The sequence below is a fragment of the Homalodisca vitripennis genome, unplaced genomic scaffold (genome assembly GCF_021130785.1).
Source record: "Homalodisca vitripennis isolate AUS2020 unplaced genomic scaffold, UT_GWSS_2.1 ScUCBcl_163;HRSCAF=1458, whole genome shotgun sequence".
NCBI classification, from domain to species: Eukaryota; Metazoa; Arthropoda; class Insecta; order Hemiptera; family Cicadellidae; genus Homalodisca; species Homalodisca vitripennis.
In genome coordinates, this window is record NW_025776293.1 from 24,855 (window position 1) to 44,409 (window position 19,555).

At 34.9% G+C, this 19,555-nt stretch overlaps 1 protein-coding gene across 1 annotated transcript in view; it reads left to right on the forward strand.

Moving 5' to 3' along the window:
* LOC124370425 (kynurenine/alpha-aminoadipate aminotransferase, mitochondrial-like) overlaps positions 1 to 19,555 on the forward strand; it is a 39,302-nt gene that overhangs the window by 11,868 nt on the left and 7,879 nt on the right. Inside the window, exons 4-6 of the mRNA XM_046828709.1 lie at positions 229 to 372; positions 16,010 to 16,189; positions 18,693 to 18,819. Of these exons, the coding sequence (XP_046684665.1) occupies positions 229 to 372; positions 16,010 to 16,189; positions 18,693 to 18,819 (451 nt within the window). The remainder of the gene's footprint in view (positions 1 to 228; positions 373 to 16,009; positions 16,190 to 18,692; positions 18,820 to 19,555) is intronic.

The window sequence follows — 19,555 nt, forward strand, 5'->3', positions numbered from 1 at the left end:
TTGTGTAGCATAAGTTTTTTTTTGTAAATTCTTAATCCTACACCATTTAAAAATATTATACACTACTTAAAATTAGAAACATTTTCCTCTGCATTTAAATTTTGTTTTATTCCTGTAACTTATGTACATTTTATAGTATATTTTGCTAAAGTACAGTAATTTAGGATGAGTTAAGAATTAATTAACTATATTGTATTTTGTAACTATAATTACTGTTTTATGTTACAGTTAATGTATATCAATCCAACAGCCTGTAATCCAACTGGCAGGAATCTTTCTCTTCAGCGCAGAAAAGAACTTTACAAAATAGCGAGTGAATACAATTTCTTGATACTTGAAGACGACCCTTATTATTTCTTAAGTTTAATGGAGGTAAGTTTTTTATTTACATTTTTATTAATAAATAAGCAAAATAATAATATGAAACTCAACTTATATAATGTAGAGCAAATATAATAGTTTTGATAAGAATTTATATTTTTATTAAATTGTAATACAATTTTGTAGAAGTAAAAAAAATGTCTTCAATACTTGTGAGACCACTTCCATCAAGTATACAATGCAGAAAATGAACAAAGTGTATTATAATGTATAACATTTCATCCATAATCAACCAGTGACTGTAGCTTCCTCAGAAACTAAAAAATTGTAGAGGCTCTTTTGTTTATTCATCAGCTACATAATATAACACTACCTTGAATAAATTTTTATTTACCACATGATTTCTCTATCAAGGTTTAGTATGTTTAACAGAATATATTTTGTACATACAAAATTACCTGTGGTTCTGCACTCAATTTTCAGAAACAAAGTGATTTTCTTCTTAGTAAAAGCACTTATGGTGTAATTTGATGGAGTCTTACGGTATTTTTCAAAATGTAAGTAGGCATACATCAGGTACTTATTATTTCCCTGTTCATGTTTAGGAAGATCAGAGGTTAAGCGAAATTGTGATTGACCCTTATATTACATTTTAAGTGTGCAGGAGCACTTCTTGTTCTAATACACTCTATTTCTGATGCCACAGCTGAGTTTGACTAGACATCCCCATCAAGAAAATATGTACATAAGTAGGTCTCGGAAATCTACTTAGATTAAAAAGGTGTCAATTTCTGGATGTTTCAATTCACTTCCAGTCTAATGTATTTATGGTGCCACAGTTGAATTTGCCTTATTGCCCTGATCAAGAAAATATATACATATGGAGGTTTCAGAAACCTACTTTGATCAAAAAGCATCTACTTCTGGTCAAAGATAATTCCAATGCCATAATATAATTGACCTTATTGTCCTGATGAAGAAAATATATATACATACGTAGGGCTGAAAAGCCTATTTCGGTCAAAAGTGTGTACTTCTGATTATTTAAATCTTAGTCATTTAATTTTGGTCTGAGATATTTCCAGTACCAAGATTGAATTTGCCTTGTTGTCTCGATGAAGAATATATATATATACATATCAGCAAAAGACTAAAAGTCCTGATTATGATTGTAGGAAGAAATCTACCACTAAATTTACTGAAGAGCAAAAACTAAAGATAGTTAATACGGTTTACATTGGTAGACCCAAAATGAGTTAATTATAAAAATAGTACAAAACTAGGATATACGTACCGTAAACCGGGGGCTACTTTGCGCCTCAGGTGGTTACTTTACCCCAGTGACGAAAATAGTTACCTCACAAACCTGGTGGAAATTCAATGAACTGGCAGCCCGTTGTTTCTAGCTTAACCAGTAGGTAGCACCACTAGCAATGCCAAATATCATTTTCAGACCATTCTGCCATATTGGAGTTGATTTATGTGTTTGGAAAAGTTGTACCAACATTTGCTGTGATTTTACTTTGATAAAAAGTGGTGTTTGCAACACGTTTTCACACATGAAAAGGTAAGCCAAAGTGTTTATTTATGTAGGATAACTATTTGTAAACAAAATTACATCGCAAAACGCTTCCTACCAAGTGTGTTTTCTAACTTACATTTTTTTAGTTTCCTAGGTTATGTTTCTGTTGAAAATGGGGTAACTTTGCCCCACAAACAAGAGTGGGGCAAAGTTACCCCATACTAAGATCTCACTTGTTTTCAGCAATGTTTAGCTTGTTTTTTTAGGATATGATAAAAATGTATATGTGCATATCTGTTACAAGTCTCTGTGTAATTATCAAGGTAAGTTTTAAAAACATTTATCCCTCTGCTTACTATATTAGAGCTTGTTTTTTTCAGATGGTTTGAGCTTACAAACGCAAACTTTGTGCTCGACGCTATGCAGATTATTCACCAGAGCAGTTAGAGGAATGCTTGCAAGCAATAAGGGATGGTTTATACAGCCATCGTCGAGCTGCAGAACACTTCAATATACCAAGACGAACAATTTTAAACAAACTTAAACAGAAACATACCAAACAAGTAAGGAAACCCATAATATTTTCAAGGGATGAAGAGGAATCCTTTGTGTCATACATTGAAAAATTGAGTGATTTTGGCTTTCTGATAACTACGGAAGATCTCAGGTATGTCGTAAGAAGTTACTTAGAGAGAACTAGCTGTGTAATTAAAGATTTTCAAGGGAACAAGCCTGGCCTTGAGTGGATGAAACATTTCTTGAAATGTTAACCAAGATTGAAAGAGCGCATGGCATCCAACATAAAAAGAAGCCGAGCTGCAGTTACTGAAGATATACTTCAGGATTATATTAAAAACTTTGCAAGAAGTTGTCAAAGACGTGCCACTTGAAAATATTTGGAATCTAGATGAGACCAATTTGTCAGATGATCCTTTAAAGAAGAAAGTTATTTGTCGCCGTGGCCTGAAAAATGTTGTAATTTTTCCAAATCAAGCACCTCTCTTACGATTTGCGGCAGTGCGGCTGGTGAAATATTGCTACCTTTCGTTGTGTATAAAGGAACCCAGATGTGGGACGTTTGGACTGAAGGAGGGCCAAAAAATACTCGTTATTTGAGCACATGTATGGGTGGTTTGACGGACCGGCTTTCAATGAATGGTTCGAGAGTTTGTGCCTGCCACGGCTTAGGAAATCAAAAGGAAAAACAGTTGTGATTGCGGATAACCTATCAAGCCACTTAAATGTCAGTATTTTTGAGAAGTGTAGAGAAAAACAATATTAGTTTTTTATGTCTCCCGCCAAACAGTACCCACCTAACACAACCACTGGATGTTGCGTTTTTTAGACCAACAAAGGTCGCTTGGAGAAAGATTTTAAGTAACTGTAAAGATACCCCAGACGGTATGAAAGCAGGAGTTTTGCCCAAACATGTATTCCCTTCATTACTGAAAAAGCTTCTAGAAGACTTGGAGCCCAACATGAAAAAAAAGCTTGAAAGTGGATTTAGAAAAACTGGGATATATCCATGTGATATACAACCTCTTTTAGACAGATTAGGCCAAAAAGCAGTTGAACCCTCAGCTGTAAGCTCAGCATTTATAGACCTTGTACAAAGAACCAAATCCATAATAGGCGAAAACTTCCACAAACACTAAAAGAAGGAAGAAGATAGTACTTCCTGCGGGTAAAAGCCTCTCTAATGAAGAAATGCTAAATAACACTCTAATTTCCCCTGATACCGGCAGCAACAGCAAAGCCTCTAATAAAAGACTCAAAACCAAAACTAAGAAGCCACTTGAAAAGAGAAGTCGCAGACAATATGAGGACAGTGGTACCGATACGGATGATGATATTTTAAGTGAAATGGAATTAAATTTCAGACACAGTTCAGATGAAGACTGGGAATTATTCCGTAAAAAACAACTTGAATTGATAGATGAAGAAAACAGGAAACAAAACAAACCAACCATTCAACCAATAAGAAAGGAAGTGGACACCTTTGTGGTTGTGATTTATCAAGATGAATATTATCCTGGCATTATTGACAGTTTTAAAGAAGAAGGTGCAGTAGTGAGTGCTATGTTTAAGACGCCAAAGGGAATAGGAAATGGCCAGAAAAAAAGGATTCAATCAATTACTCTTGGGAAGAGATTGTTGGTAGTATAAATCCTCGAAACAAAATAAACAACAGGGGCATGTTCAGCGTCCCCGAGCTTATATCTGTCAACTAACTTTTGAAGTTGATAGACTTAACTAATACCATTTTTTATTTAATAACATGTTTTTATACTCTTTTCATGAGGTTTAATATAGACATCTGTACCTATACGATGTTTTATTTTCACAAATATTCCTAAAATGTATTTATTAAAACTCTTGTTAGTGTCAGCCACTTCTTAGGACATATTATAATACTCAAATCAAGGGTGTTTCTTTGCCCCAGTTTATTTTTTTACTATGAGAAACCGTTAACTTTTCTGAGTGGGGCAAAGTTACCTAAACCCCTGGGTAACTTTACCCCACTTTTCAAAAAACTAAAAAAAATAGAAAAGCATGGTAAACTGGTCATTTAAGTATTCAAACATGTTCTTTGGATGGTTTAAGTCAATTTGAAACATTGCCGATAATTTATCTATAACAGCTTTTGTAAAAATTGTGATTTGTTAAAAAAGTGCAGAAAAATGGAGCAAAGTAGGCCCCGGTTTACGGTACTTGGTTTTAACGAGTGGTGGCCAAAATTAAAAAAAGGAATGTTATAGTGTACGAACAAATATTTTAAAATCAGTATATATAATCACCTGAACTTTTCTGCAGCTGAAAAATGATATGTGACGATATGAATATTGTCCATTGGTTTACAAAAGACAATATTTTAAAACTTTATAAAGGTGAAGTGATCCAACAAGTGAAAAAACTGTGATGTGAAGGTTACCATTAAAGTAGCAACACTGATGATATAGCTAAAATAAAAATTATGTGCCAGATAAATTCAGCCTCTTTTTTAAAACAACAGATTAATGTAAAGGCAAGTTTGAGGAAAAACATGCGTTATCCAACTGACTCTCTCTTTCAGGAATCCTCCCTACTTTCACTACGACAGTTACATATAAAAGATTTACTACTTCACATCTACAAAAATGCTAATATAATATTCCCAGAAATTTTGCACTCTCACCAAACAAGATATTCAGAACATGTTGGTATCTATGTAATTAGATTAGATAAATCGTTTTTCAAAAACCAATTCTTACTATATTTCACATATTCTATTTAGAAACATATGTAACAATTTTTAGCATTTAAATTTATTTGAATCAGGTACTATTTCAAATTTTAAATATAATGTCACAGAACTGTTGTTACAAATTGGAGTTTAAGGATCCGAGACTTTCATTCACTCAGACTGGGGCCCAACCACCTAGACCTCTCTCCCTCCCCCCCTGTGCTCATCATACACAGTGTTGTGTATGTGGTCTTACTTCTACTGATGGTTTTGTCTAATACAACAGTATTATCTCTTTATCTCCTTCATCACACAACAAAATATTTCTACATTTTATGCCTTAAAACACACCAACACGTAACAGTAACACTTTTTTCGACATCTAGATAACATTAAACTTTTTAGTACGTAAAACGTACAGTAAACTCTAGCCTACGTACAGGCTGCTTGCCCATGTAGGCTAATTTCCATTGTAGACTATATGTTTATCTGTAATATATAGTTTAATAACTCATACTTAAATTATATAAATAATATTTATCCAACTACTGCACTTAAAATTAAACTGTTTTATTTTTATTGCCGTTTAGTAAGTATAGTAAAAGAGTCATTTACAATTTATCATCTGTATATAGGTGTATATGTTTTGGAAATAAATAATTTTTCTCTTCTGTTCTGTTCAATGTGGCCTACATCACGATAATCATGAAGATGGTAATATGGTAATCTGACGATTCACAAATGTGTTTGTGAAGTGGGTTTTATGACTGAGTTTAAAAAGTATTTTCAATTCATTAAATGTTTTAATTTTATCACTGGTGCAATGGAGTTAAGGTTATGTAGTAACTTTGTCTTTATAATCTGCATTACAATACCAAATTTGGCTTTAATATATAAGCCAAAATACGAATTAAGAGCTGTATAGTTGATATTCTCTAAAATGTTAATGTAAACAAATATTTTAGTTTCTTTGGAAAATTTCAGAAGAAAGTGTCAACAGGTTGTCGTGCAAGAGACATAGTGTCGAAACTACAAAATCGGCGATTTTGAGATAAGACTGCTTTTCCACTAATGTTGTGCTCTATTGAATAGACATACTGTCGTATCTGTCTCTTGTCGTTTTACCATTATAGCTACCTTAAGGTTGGTCGTAACTAATTTTATCACAATTATACAAGGAACATACTGACGTATCTGTACTTACGACACCATGTCTCTCAAGCGTAATATTTGTTATTCAAAAGACATAGTGTCGTAACTAACAAAACGTATTACGCAATATGTTTCTCGTCAATCCCCAATACTCAACCTTTCAAAGGTTTTATAATTTTTTTAATGCGAACAATTAATTTTCAATATTTGTACACTTCATTACTGTTATACACTGTGACTGTGCTAGAAGAGAATTTATGTTTTGTTGTTGTTCAGAGTTGGCATCAACTGTTTTGTGATGGGCCAATGCAAACTTGCAGTTGGCTAAACTGAATCTTTATGTAAACAAGGATAACCTCAGTGTAGTGAATGTTATGTTTATCTGTTGTTCTAATGTTTTCAAGTGTATTTAAATGAAAAATGACTACCAACACTGTAATGTATGCGGGTCGACACTGTACTCTCTATGGGTCGGGAAGAATAATTAAACTACACATTTAGAGTAACATTGCTCTAGGACCGCTCGTAAAGGAACGGACGGGACGCGGAGGTTACATGACGGTGTCTGGTGGTGGACTCCGGGTGGACTGCTGGCTGGCCAGCTTGGACCGTTGGTTGTAGGGTAGTGGCGTGATGTGACGTCACAGGAGAGCAGCCTATGAGCGTTCTTTATTCTTTTAGACCACATCGTATGTTACATCGCCTGACAATACATACTGCCAACATCACTGGTGCAGACATTAAATATCACTATGGATACCTACCAACTTAGTACTTCTCACACTAAATACACTACAATCCTCCCCCTTAAATACATAAGTCCCCTACAATTTTAGAAATTTATCAATTACAATTTGTTTTACAATTCTCCAATTTTAAATCAATTACAATGAATAAGAAAATTGACATTATACTCTTTTATTTTTGTAAGTATAGATTATAGAGAACAAAATACAAACTCAATATAATCATTTAACACAAATCACAAACACTTCAATCAAAACCAATAAATCAGAATATAGCAATTAATAACACATTGAATGAACACAATTAACAAATCGATAATAATAATGCTTAAACAATATTAATTATATACAAGTCACAATTGGGTTGTATTTACAAGTCCATTTTGACTAAAGGTTTACGATCCCTTAGTGGGTATCGTCTAACAGGTGTCATTTGTTTGGGTGAAACGCTGGAACTGTTATTGTTTACATTTGTACGTGGGCTGGGGCTTTGCCCCTGAGCGTTTCTGTTATTGTTATGGTTTTGCGGAGAGGGGGGCAAGGTCGTTGCTAAAAGTACTGGCGACCTTGCGCTCGCTCTGTCCCGCGACTGTATATCGATCGTTTCCTGCGTGTGCTCTGTTGCCACGCTTGCGTCTGGGAGTCTAGGCATTGTTGTCAACTCAGACATTTCCGGACTACACTGTAAACCTACCAACTGGTCGATATGTCGTTTCCACCTCATGCCCGTATTCAGTTCAACTAAATACGTGACTGGTCCTAATCGTGAAACTACCACACCTGGTATCCACTTATTTCTACCTCTGTAATCTCTGGCTATGATTGGTTGTCCAATAGCTAACTGTCTAGTTTTACTACCCCTATAGTACAATCGTTGTTTTTCTTGATTATCTGACATTATTGCTTTAACATTTGGGCGAATTAAATCTAACCTAGACTTTAGCGATCTGCCCAACATTAATTGAGCTGGCGATAGATTGGTAGTAGAATGCACTGTATTTCTATAAGTGAACAGGAAGTTACTCAAAGCTAATTCTAAATCCTTGGAATTATGAAGAGCTGTTTTCAATTTATTTTTAATAGTTCTGACTGACCGTTCTGCCAAACCATTGGTTTCTGGGTGGTATGGTGGTGAAAACGTGTGTTTGATACCATTTGACATCAAAAATTCTTTAAACTCTTGACTGGTAAAAGGTGGTCCGTTGTCGGACACTATGTGGTCTACAATACCATACCTACTAAATAATTCCCTTAATTTCACAATCGTGTGAACAGCTGCCGTTGAAGCAACGGGCAACACCTCTGGCCACTTAGAGTACGCATCTTTTACCACCAAAAATAACTTGGACTGAAAAGGTCCAAAAAAATCAATATGAATTCGAGACCAAACTCGTTCCGGAACATTCCAATGATGCAGGAAAGCCTTGGGCGGTTTTGCTCGTTCCTCCAAACAGGCTGCACAGCTGTTAGCTAGTTGTTCTATGTCCCGGTCGATATTAGGCCACCATACATATGCACGGGCTAATGCCTTCATGCGAACAATACCTATGTGTGAAGTATGCAATTCGTTCAGAATGTTTATTCTGAACCTTTTAGGTATTACCACCCTGTACCCCCACATTAGGATTCCTTGCTCCAAGGTTAATTCCGACTGTCTAATTTCAAATGGCTTTAGATCTGGTTCAGTTACAATAGGCCAACCTAATTCTACATAGGATATTACCTTTTTGATTTCACTATCTACCATTGATTCTCTTTTTATGTCTACATAGCTTAATGGTATGTCATTTTCAGCTAAACACTGCAAATAGGTACCTATGACATTAATATTAAGGTCATCATCCGAGATTTCATCTTTAATCTCACTATTTACATGTAATCTAGATAAACCATCGGCATTGCCATGGTTTTGGGACTTAACATACACAATCTCATATTGGAAACCACTTAAAAACAAAGCGTATCGTTGTAACCTACTGGCTGCGAAAGCAGGTAACCCTTTCTTTGGTCCAAAAATAGCCACTAAAGGCTTATGATCAGTCTTTAACAAAAACTGTGTACCATATAAATATTGACTAAATTTCTTAACACCAAATACAATGCTTAATGCTTCCTTATCTATTTGTGAATAGTTTTTCTCAGCGCTATTTAACACTCTACTTGCGAATGATATAGGTCTTTCTGTACCGTCGTATTGAATCTGACTCAAAACTGATGCAATGCCATATGGACTAGCATCACTGGCTACCACTAGTGGTAATGCAGGATCATAATGCGCTAAAACTTCAGCAGAGATTAACTTTTGCTTAATCTCTTGTAGTGCCTTCTTACATGCTAAATTAAATACAAAATCGGTATCCTTTCTTAACAACTGATACATTGGGGTTAAAATAGTGGATATCCTAGGAATGAAACGTGAATAGTAATTAACAAGACCAAGGAAGGCTTTAAGCTGTGTCACATTTTGAGGTTCAGGTGCCTTGACAATTGCTTCAACCTTACTAGGTGCGGTATGCAACCCTTGTTTACTGATAACAAAACCTAAATATTCTAAACTGTCACAGAAAAAATTTACATTTGTTCTTGCTCACTGTGAACCCATTGTCTTCAAGTCTTTGACACACTAGTCTAAGTCTATGCATGTGTTCCTCATTGTTTTTACCTGTTACTAGAATGTCATCTAAAAATACAGTTACCCCCGGGATACCTTGTAATGTTCGTTCTATTATTCTCTGGAATATTCCGGTGCTGAACTGATACCAAAACATAGGCGATTGTAAGCATACAATCCTTTGTGTGTGCTAATTGTACAATACGTTTGACTATCTACATCTAGTTTAAGCTGCTGATAAGCTGAAGATAAATCTATTTTAGAGAATTTTTCTCCGTTTTGTAGGCTGGCAAATATTTCTTCAATTTTCGGTAACGGGTGTCGGTCTACCTCCAAGAAAGGATTTACAGTTATTTTATAATCCCCACAAATTCTTATTTTCCCATTAGCCTTAATAATTGGTACAATGGGAGTCCCCCATTCACTGGTATCTACTGGTGAAATAACGTTCTCTTGTTTTAGTCTAGTCAGCTCGGCTTCTACTTTTTCTTTAAGTGTAAAAGGTAACGTCCTAGGTTTAAAGTATTTTGGTACTACATTTTCTTTTAACTTTAATTTAACTGGTGCACCCTTGAAAACATCCCAACTTATCCGTAAATACATTTGGAAACTCATTGTACAGTAATTCTACTTGTTTGTTGTTTGTTGACAACAGACGGATTGACAGATGTTTGTTTGTTTACCTCTACAGGTGTGTTGTGGCTTCCACTGACAGGCGTGCATGCGTCTGCCGCGCTGCCGCCTGCAGTTGGCACAACCCCCACCATGCTCGTGCGATCAGCTGACTGTACATTGTTTACATTACTAGGCACTCTAACTGTTAAATCTAATGCTTGCATCCAATCACGCCCTAACAAGGGATTAGCCCCATTAGCTACGATGTATAAAGCTAATTGTTTCTCTTTACCTTTATGTTGTACATTGACCATAACCTTACCTAAAGGCCTGATCTTTTCATGTGTATATGAACTTAATACTAAGCTAGTTGGATACATGTTTATATTTCCTAACTTAGTCTTACAATCTTTTTCTGACATAACTGAAACACAAGCTCCACTATCGACTTCAAATACAATTTCCTTACTTTCCACTAATAACTGTACCGTTATTGGCTCAATTTTATTAATCTTAGTTTCTATTTCTTTAACCGTAAATAGATTGGAAATGTCATACACATCGTCATTGTCTTTATGTTTCCAGTGATTATCTGAACCGGACTCTGCTGATTCTTTACTTTCCTCTACATAGTGCTGCCTACCTTTATAAACATATTGCTTTTTATTGCTGTAAAACTGTTTCCCTTTAGCTGAAAGCTCCTTAGACCTATTTGTAAAAACATTTGGTTTGTTCTCATTAGGTTTGTTAACATAATTTTTCGATCTACAAACTCTTTCAAGGTGTCCCTTCTTTTTACAATGATTACACGTGTACTCACGAAACCGACATTGCGATGCTGTGTGTGATCCTCGCTTGCCGCAACAATAGCAGGTGATGTCTCCCAGCGCCTTCCCGCCGTCCGATGACCGTCTCGCTGCGATGCTCGCCGCCTGTGTCCTTTTCGGTATCGACCCGCTGCTCTGCATCCGGTGAATACGTCCTCCTGCAGTTGTCATCTGGGCCGCCCCCTTCTCAGCAAATTCCATTGCAGTAGCTAGTTGCACGGCTTTTTCATAAGTGAGGTTCTCCTCCCCGAGAAGTCTTTTCTGTATCTGTTGGTCTCGCAGACCCGCGACTAATCTGTCCCTTAAGTAGTCTGGCAATTTATCACCAAATTCACAATACTTAGATAACTGTTTTAAATGCACAATATAATCGCTAACCGTTTCATGATCCAATTGATTCCGCCTACTAAATTTAAATCTTTCCGTGATAAAAGAAGGCTTGGGATGCAGATGATTCGCTATAGTGTCCACAATTTCCTTGTACGACTTGTCAGACGGTTTGTCTGGTGTAATTAAGTCTTTCAGTAACGTATAGGTCCTTACACCCATAACTGTCAACAAAGTGCTTAGTTTCTTTGAATTATCGATATCATTACAATCAATAAAAAACTCAAATCTCTCTATATAAGACTGCCACGATTCTTCCGCACTATCAAAATAACCCATAGACCCGATAGTTGCCATTTTGTTTTCTTGTACACTCCGTAATAACTGTTTAAAATGTCCCCGGTAAAAATAATCGTCTAACGGCATTAATTGCAACGATTAAAATCAGCTTGTGCGCTGCTTACACCAAGAATAGTTTATATCGATCGGCGTACCTTACTACTCCCGACCGTTGGAATGTCCGGAATGTCCTTGCACATTCGCGGTTATTTGCACGTGTTCATTACGCTTGTTGCCCTTCCGCACTAAATCACTGTAATTCACTGTTGCAGTTGTTTTCCTCGTCGCCACTGTAATGTATGCGGGTCGACACTGTACTCTCTATGGGTCGGGAAGAATAATTAAACTACACATTTAGAGTAACATTGCTCTAGGACCGCTCGTAAAGGAACGGACGGGACGCGGAGGTTACATGACGGTGTCTGGTGGTGGACTCCGGGTGGACTGCTGGCTGGCCAGCTTGGACCGTTGGTTGTAGGGTAGTGGCGTGATGTGACGTCACAGGAGAGCAGCCTATGAGCGTTCTTTATTCTTTTAGACCACATCGTATGTTACATCGCCTGACAATACATACTGCCAACATCACTGGTGCAGACATTAAATATCACTATGGATACCTACCAACTTAGTACTTCTCACACTAAATACACTACAAACACGGACAGTGAAGATGAGATTACACTGTCTAACTATTTTATTGATAAGTGTAACACAATAAGCAATGAAAATGATGAGTTAGATCCAGATTACTTTCCAACATGTTCCATTGAATGCTGCGGTAAAGACGTTTACTCTTTAGAATAGAATAGAATAATTTATTGGCCACAAGATATTTCACACAAATACATAGGCAGGTCAGTATAATTTAGTATAATTTATGTGATCATTGCCTTCGTATTTTGTGCAAAGATCACACAGCTGTTCCATGTGGTGATGGCCATAAATTACTTTTAATTCTCGAACCTGTTTGTCTTGAAGGTGGTTCATTAGTTAAAAAAACTGAAGCCTACCCAAGGTTATGATGAACAACAATCTAACCCTAGACATGATCAGCAACTGAATAGCTGTGAGATAGGCATTTTTAAGGATGAGGTGTATGCTGCATGTCCATTGTGTTACATATATCTTTGTTTCAACCATCTCGATAAAAGTATTTGTCGCAATGATCACAAAATTGAAGAAGAAACTGTTGCAACTCCAAATGTAACTGATAGGCCTACTGTGAAAACTGGTCAGAATGAATCTGTGATAATTTCAATCTGTCCTACCCCTGAATCCTTTGAAGTAGATGGTATCAGGAAGGAGACTGCCAAGAAACGCAAAAAAAGAAAATTGCAAAAGAACGTGAAGAGAAACGTAAGCGTGCCTGCGAGGAATGAATTGAAAGAAAGGTGCAATGGAAAGATATGTGAAAAAGTTTTGCATGAATGCTCAAAAATTACTGAAGAAGAAAGGGAACAAATTATGAAAGTCTTTTATGGTACTGGTAGTCTTCAGTTGCAAAGGGAGTTCATAGCCAGGTATGTGAAACAGACTAGAACGAAGAGAAAAACTAGTGGTAAAGAAGATTCGAGGAGGAAATACACCTTGAAATACTTTTTACCAAAAAAGGACTTAGAAATCTCTGTGTGTAAAAAATTGGTTTTGAACACACTGGGCATATCGGATAGAACTGTCCGTACAACTTTATCTAAGGTAAGAGAATCAGGCGTAATTGAAAAAGAGAAAATGGGACGGTCGCCCAACAGCTTTGAAAAACCGAGTTACTACTGTGCGTGAGGAAATAAGGACTCATATTAATCGAGTCCCTCGCATGGAATCACATTATTGCCGTGCATCCACATCACAGGAGTATTTGCATCCTGACCTGAGCCTTTACAAAATGGTAGAAATGTTTAACAATGAAAATAAGAGTAAAGGGATAACTACTAGTTATTATACCTACTGGAAGGGGTTTAGAGACATGCATCTAGCGTTTCATCATCCTAAAAAGGACCAGTGCACCCTTTGCAATTCGTATAGGACCGGTGATGAAAGAAAAAAAGCAGAACTTGAAAATAGATATCAAGTTCATATAGCTGAAAAAGAGGCTGTGAGGGAATTGAAAAGGCATTTTAAGGCTAACCTGGCTGATGAAACTTGTGTATGTGCCGCTTTTGATTTGCAGCAGGTCATTCTACTTCCTATAGCACCAGATAGTCAACTTTTCTATCACAGAAGATTAACTAATTTCAATTTAACCGTATATGACATTGCAAACAAAGGATTGTGCATGTTATGTGTGGCATGAGGGCCAAGGCCGAAGAGGGTCATCTGATATTGGCACTTGTTTGTTCAAGTACCTTTCAAGTCTTGATCGCAACAAAGTAAAGGAAGTATTTTTGTTTCTCCGATGGATGTTGCGGTCAGAACAAAAACTCAGGCATTGCTACTATGCTACTACATTTTGTGAGCAACTCACAAAACATCTCCTTCATTTCACTAAAATTTTTTTAGCCTTATCACGGCCAAAATGAAGGTGATTCCGCGCACAGTGCGATAAATTCGGCATTGAGTACTGCTGGTAATGTCTTTGTTCCAGCTGAGTTAAAATCAGACTTTATGGATTTTTTGGGACTTGGAAAAATGCTTAAGGTGCTCACTGTGCGATCTGATGATAATGGAGCTAAGCTGAACTGGCCGACAATGGTGGAGTACATGGTTTTGAAGAAGGAGCCAAACAAAATCTTTTTTAAATCTAGCCACGTGACTCAAGAATACAGAAGTTTAACAATTCCACATGATGCAACTCTGAAAGGTTTGAAGCCCAAACAACTTTACAAGAAAAACCAGCCGATGCTTAGTGGAGAAAAGTATGCCGACCTAATAGGACTTTGTGCTGGATCAACTCCCATCATAAAAGGAGAGGAAAATGTTCAGTTCTATAAAAACTTGCGTCATAAGTGAACAGATAAAGTGGCTGGACATTGATGGATGAACAATGAATTATTGATATGCAATTTTTTCGTCAATGTAGTGTCTTTTTATTTGTAATTAGGTTTAATCATTTTATAATTTTAGTAATGTAGTGTGATCTCACTGTTTGATGTTTCCTTAAACAAAATTTTCATTATAATTATATTGTATGTAGTCTGTGTTATAATTAGGCCTAACAATAAAATTAGCGCAAATTAATCCTACCTCTTTAGAATTTTCCTATTTTTAATGACATACTTAGTATTTTTTATTCTGTCACACTAGTTTTCCCCAAAGTATGGGTAGCTTGTTATATAGAGTTTAATATTATTTTTATATTATATTACAATACTATTTTATTTTATACAAAAATAATAATTATTCTTGTAAAATAAAGCAAGTTTTTATAATAATAACAGTGTTGTAAATGCATAGCCCTAAACCTTTTTTTGAGACATACAGTCGTATCTGCTTAAAACAGCTGTAGAAAAGAAGAAAAAGAAAAATATCAAATGTTAATGGTTAATAAACCATGGCAAGATATGTTTTAGAACATTGAAATAGTCTTAGTAATATTTTATTGCTCATTTACGCAGTTACAGCATAAGATGTGCTGTAGGTTTCTTTGGAGGGCTCTCCTGAAAAGTTGCCATTTCGCAGTTACGACACTATGTCTCTTGCACGACGAGGTGTTTAGTGTCAATTCAATTTAGATTATGTTTCATAAATATTATCATCATTTTCTTGAACTAAAAATTACCCCACAAAACTTCTCTAATTTTTCTCTCCTCAAGAATCACCCTCAGACTTCAGCGAACATTAAAAAAGAATTAGCTAGCTTGGTTCTGCCATTCTGGAGATTTGCACTCAGCATCACATTTAGCGATTTGTTGTATTTCTAAGATTTGGTCTGTTTACTGTACAAAAACTATTTTTTTCTACTGAAAAATTGCACATTCATAATTTAAAACAAAACACCTTGTTTTAAACTAAACTAAAGGCGACAACTGGTTGATTCTCTAATATTTATACCATTCATCATAATTATACTCATTTCGGTTCAACATCAGTTGACTGAAAATGGCTCTTCACAGTGCTAAAATATTTCAGGAATATAATAAATTGTTAAGCAATGTTTTGACACAGTGTAAAACGGAAAACGTACATGTTTATCGTGACACCGGCAGCGTAAGCCTAAGAACTAATATTACTGTACATCCTATAAGTTTGTCACTTTGGTTTACTATATTAAGAAATGAGCATTTTATTCCAAATAAAAACTGTTACACACTGAAAATTAAAAGAAGTAAGGTTGATAAATTACAGATATAAATATTTAAATGTGTTTCTGATGCTTTGGTTGTATGACAGGAGGACACGGCCAGTCTGCTGTCGATGGACGTGGAGGGCCGGGTAATTCGAGCTGAATCTTTTTCTAAAATCCTCAGTTCTGGCCTCAGAGTGGGCTTTGTGACAGGACCATCTCCTCTCATCAGACAGATAGAGCTTCACATCCAGGTATCCACTCTACACACCGCAGGTGTGGCTCAGGTATGTATTACATAGTCTGATCAATAAAGCTCAGAAACTACTGAACCAGAAATCAGTTACAATCCTAATGAGGCATGTGATCTGAGAAATGATTTTGAAATCTGATCCTTTGAGCTCAATCCCACTGGCTTAAAATTTCAATAAAAATCAAATAGAAATGCTAAAAACATTCAGAGTTTACATTGAACATTACTTTTACATTATCAAGAATAAAAATGCTATTTATTTATACAAATTTCATACTAATTATTATAGTATTAAGCAGATGTATACCATATGAACAGAGATTTTTTATTAAAATTTATTTATACAACTCAGTGGGGAATGATAATTTTATTATATAGCTAATTTAAACAGCATTATTTGAGCAAGAGAGGGTGGAGAGATATAGTTCCATCCAAGAGCCCAGAGTGAAAATGGAAACTGACTCAACACAAATGAGTCATCAGGTGGTAAGAAGATAATATCTCAGTCCCTCCCCTCCTGCAAGACTATATTTAGTCACATACAAGTAAAACACCCTAATTCCCTAATTGCTGTTATCGTAAAGATAAAATTCAAACACTTAAATTTGTAATTATGTAATCTAATGCATTCACACAACACATACACTTAATTATCCAATGCTTAAAATAACATACATTAGTTTACTTAAGTAATAAAATTTATGAATTTGGTAGTTACAAAATTGCTTATTGCAATATACACACAGTTAAACATTCTTACAAAATAGCTGCATATTTACTTGATCAGTTTTAAAATACCTCGGACTGTATTTCACAGCTCTAAATTTAAATTTAATTATGTTATTTCACATAAAATAAGCCAATTATTTTTGTTCACATAAAACTTGTCTTCCAATTCAGCTGTTCTTCTGGAGGCCTCAGTTAAAATTTAGCTTTATATCAGCTTCCAATTCTTTGTTTTGTTTGTTTTTTTTTTTTTTGTATAGTACACTTTCTTTCTTTTTCTTCCTGCTTCCTTCCTTTTCTTTATTTTCAAAAGATATTCATTGTAGATAGCATGGACATTTCTTGAGGACTGAATAAATCTTTTCGTGATAGTCAAATTATTCAACCCACTTACTGAATTTAAACTGTCGTAAATTTACCTGAATAAGTTTTCTTTGTGTAGATTTTCTTCTAAACATTCTTTGTTGACAGAAAAGCATTTTTGAAGCATTTCTGTGCAACATGGTCAATATGAGAATCATAAAGCTTTTCAACTCCTTAAATTGCTCAGCTTCAACAATGTCCAGAAGTTCAATAAAGAATTTATCCAGCTGAGTTTGAGTTCTTATGTAATGTTTACACATTTCTTTGATATCGGAAATAGAAAATAATCCTATATACTGCCTCATAGTATAATATACACCGATACCAGATAACCACCAGTTCGTGACTAATTCTTTTAAACATTTTGTAAACCTTTTTAGGCTTACTCAGTCACTTCTAATGACATTAGGATCCAAACATGTGATATCATGTGAAAATGTATATTTCAAGGGGTCAGTTTTCTGGTTACCATTAGTATTCTATGTTTTTATGCCTTCCTTATATTTATCTTTTCTAAATCAGTTGAGGCATGGCAAGTTCGCATACATCTTTATTAAAAAACCCTAAGTCAATATGATTGTTAGGAATGAACTTCTTAGCATTTCCTAAATCAACGTTAACAAAAATGTTTTTGATACTCTCTAGATGTTCTTTTATAATGACTTTTTGTTCAGAATGTAACATGTTGTGTAGAAAAAAGACCATTGGTACATCATCTTGAAATTATTTTATAAAGGGCTCAAACAAGTCAAACATGAATGATAAAAATGCTAATTTAGCTTGCAAGAGCTTATGCCTTCACAGTAACAAAACTGGTAGAAGACAATTCCTTTCTAGTTTCTACCATGATATCAACATATTTTTTTTTACAACATTCAGTATTAAAATGTCACATGTTAACTCGAGTTACATGTAAAAACTAAACCCCACATTCACACCCAAAGTTTCAAAAAGAATAATGCTCAAATATGTAACTACAGCATACCAGCTATTCAGTGTCTGACAAAAATTGTAAATAATTTTAAAAATAAAAAAGTTTTGAAATATCAGTTTGGAAGTCAGTAACCGTGAGTACTGAAACCCAAATCTATCTCCAAAGTGCAAACAGAAAAATCCTCCTCCTATCTTTGATAATTCAGTACTTCAGTAATAATTTTGAATTAGCAGTTTAAAATTTGTTTTTACTACTCATGCAATCCACTTCAGTCGAAAGTAGATCATAGCTATTTTGAAAGTATTAAGTATAGATTTTTTCTTTCAGTAGAAAGTTAAATCCTACTGTTTTTGAGGAATGATTGTTTTAATCAAAATACAAACAAACAGCATAGCTAAATAAACCTATTAGTGTTAAAGTGTCTTATCTGTTTATTTTTACCTATTTAACCATATCCTAAAAATATATCCCCAAATTATATGAACACCCTATTTAATATTATTCATGTGTTAAGGTAATAGTCAGTAAACTCCTGAAGTCTTGGGACCATGAGGGCTATCTACAGCACATTGAACAGGTGAAGAAGTTTTACCGGGAGAGGAGAGACCTCATGGTGGCTGCTTGTAATCGTTATCTCAAGGGTAAATTATTAAAATTATACTTGTTACTAATTTAACACAGAAATCCCTGCTCTAACTTCCCCAAAATTCTTCTCACATGTGATCCAAACAAGATCCTATTTTACCTTTGGAAAATTATGTGGATGGAGTGAAATAGTTTTTATAACCAAAAGTAATTTGCAAATAGTCTTATAAAATCTAATATACAGGGTGATTCATGAAGTTCTCCCCCCACTTCTACAGCACATTGTACTAGTAAAAATAATGAAAAAATGTTATATAAACATAGGTCCGAAAACGCTTCGTTAGCGAGTTACAGCTAGCGAAAGATTTCGCCTGAATTCCTGGGTAAAGAGTAAAATAAAGCCATACTGAACTTTTGGAAAGGTTAATTAAGTAAGAAATATCGTGGATTCTTATGTATTTTTACCTGATAAAGCTAATAAAATAGGTTTCAGAACTGTACCTGTAGTAGTTTTTGAGGGATTCAGGGTTAAATGCAAAAAATTGGGGCACGAAACAATGTTTTTTTAAGTTTGATGTACAATAACTTTGTTAAATTGGTAATAAATACATAAAATCAACAAACATTAATTGTAGAGAATTTAATTCTGAGAAAATTGATATAATCAAAGTCTAAAATAAAACAGAAATAAGTACCAAAAAATCGATTTTATTCAGTATAATACATTACTAGCTGTAAAGAAATACCGTACGGTATTTAGTTAAAATAAAACAAAAACAAAATGTTTGTTCC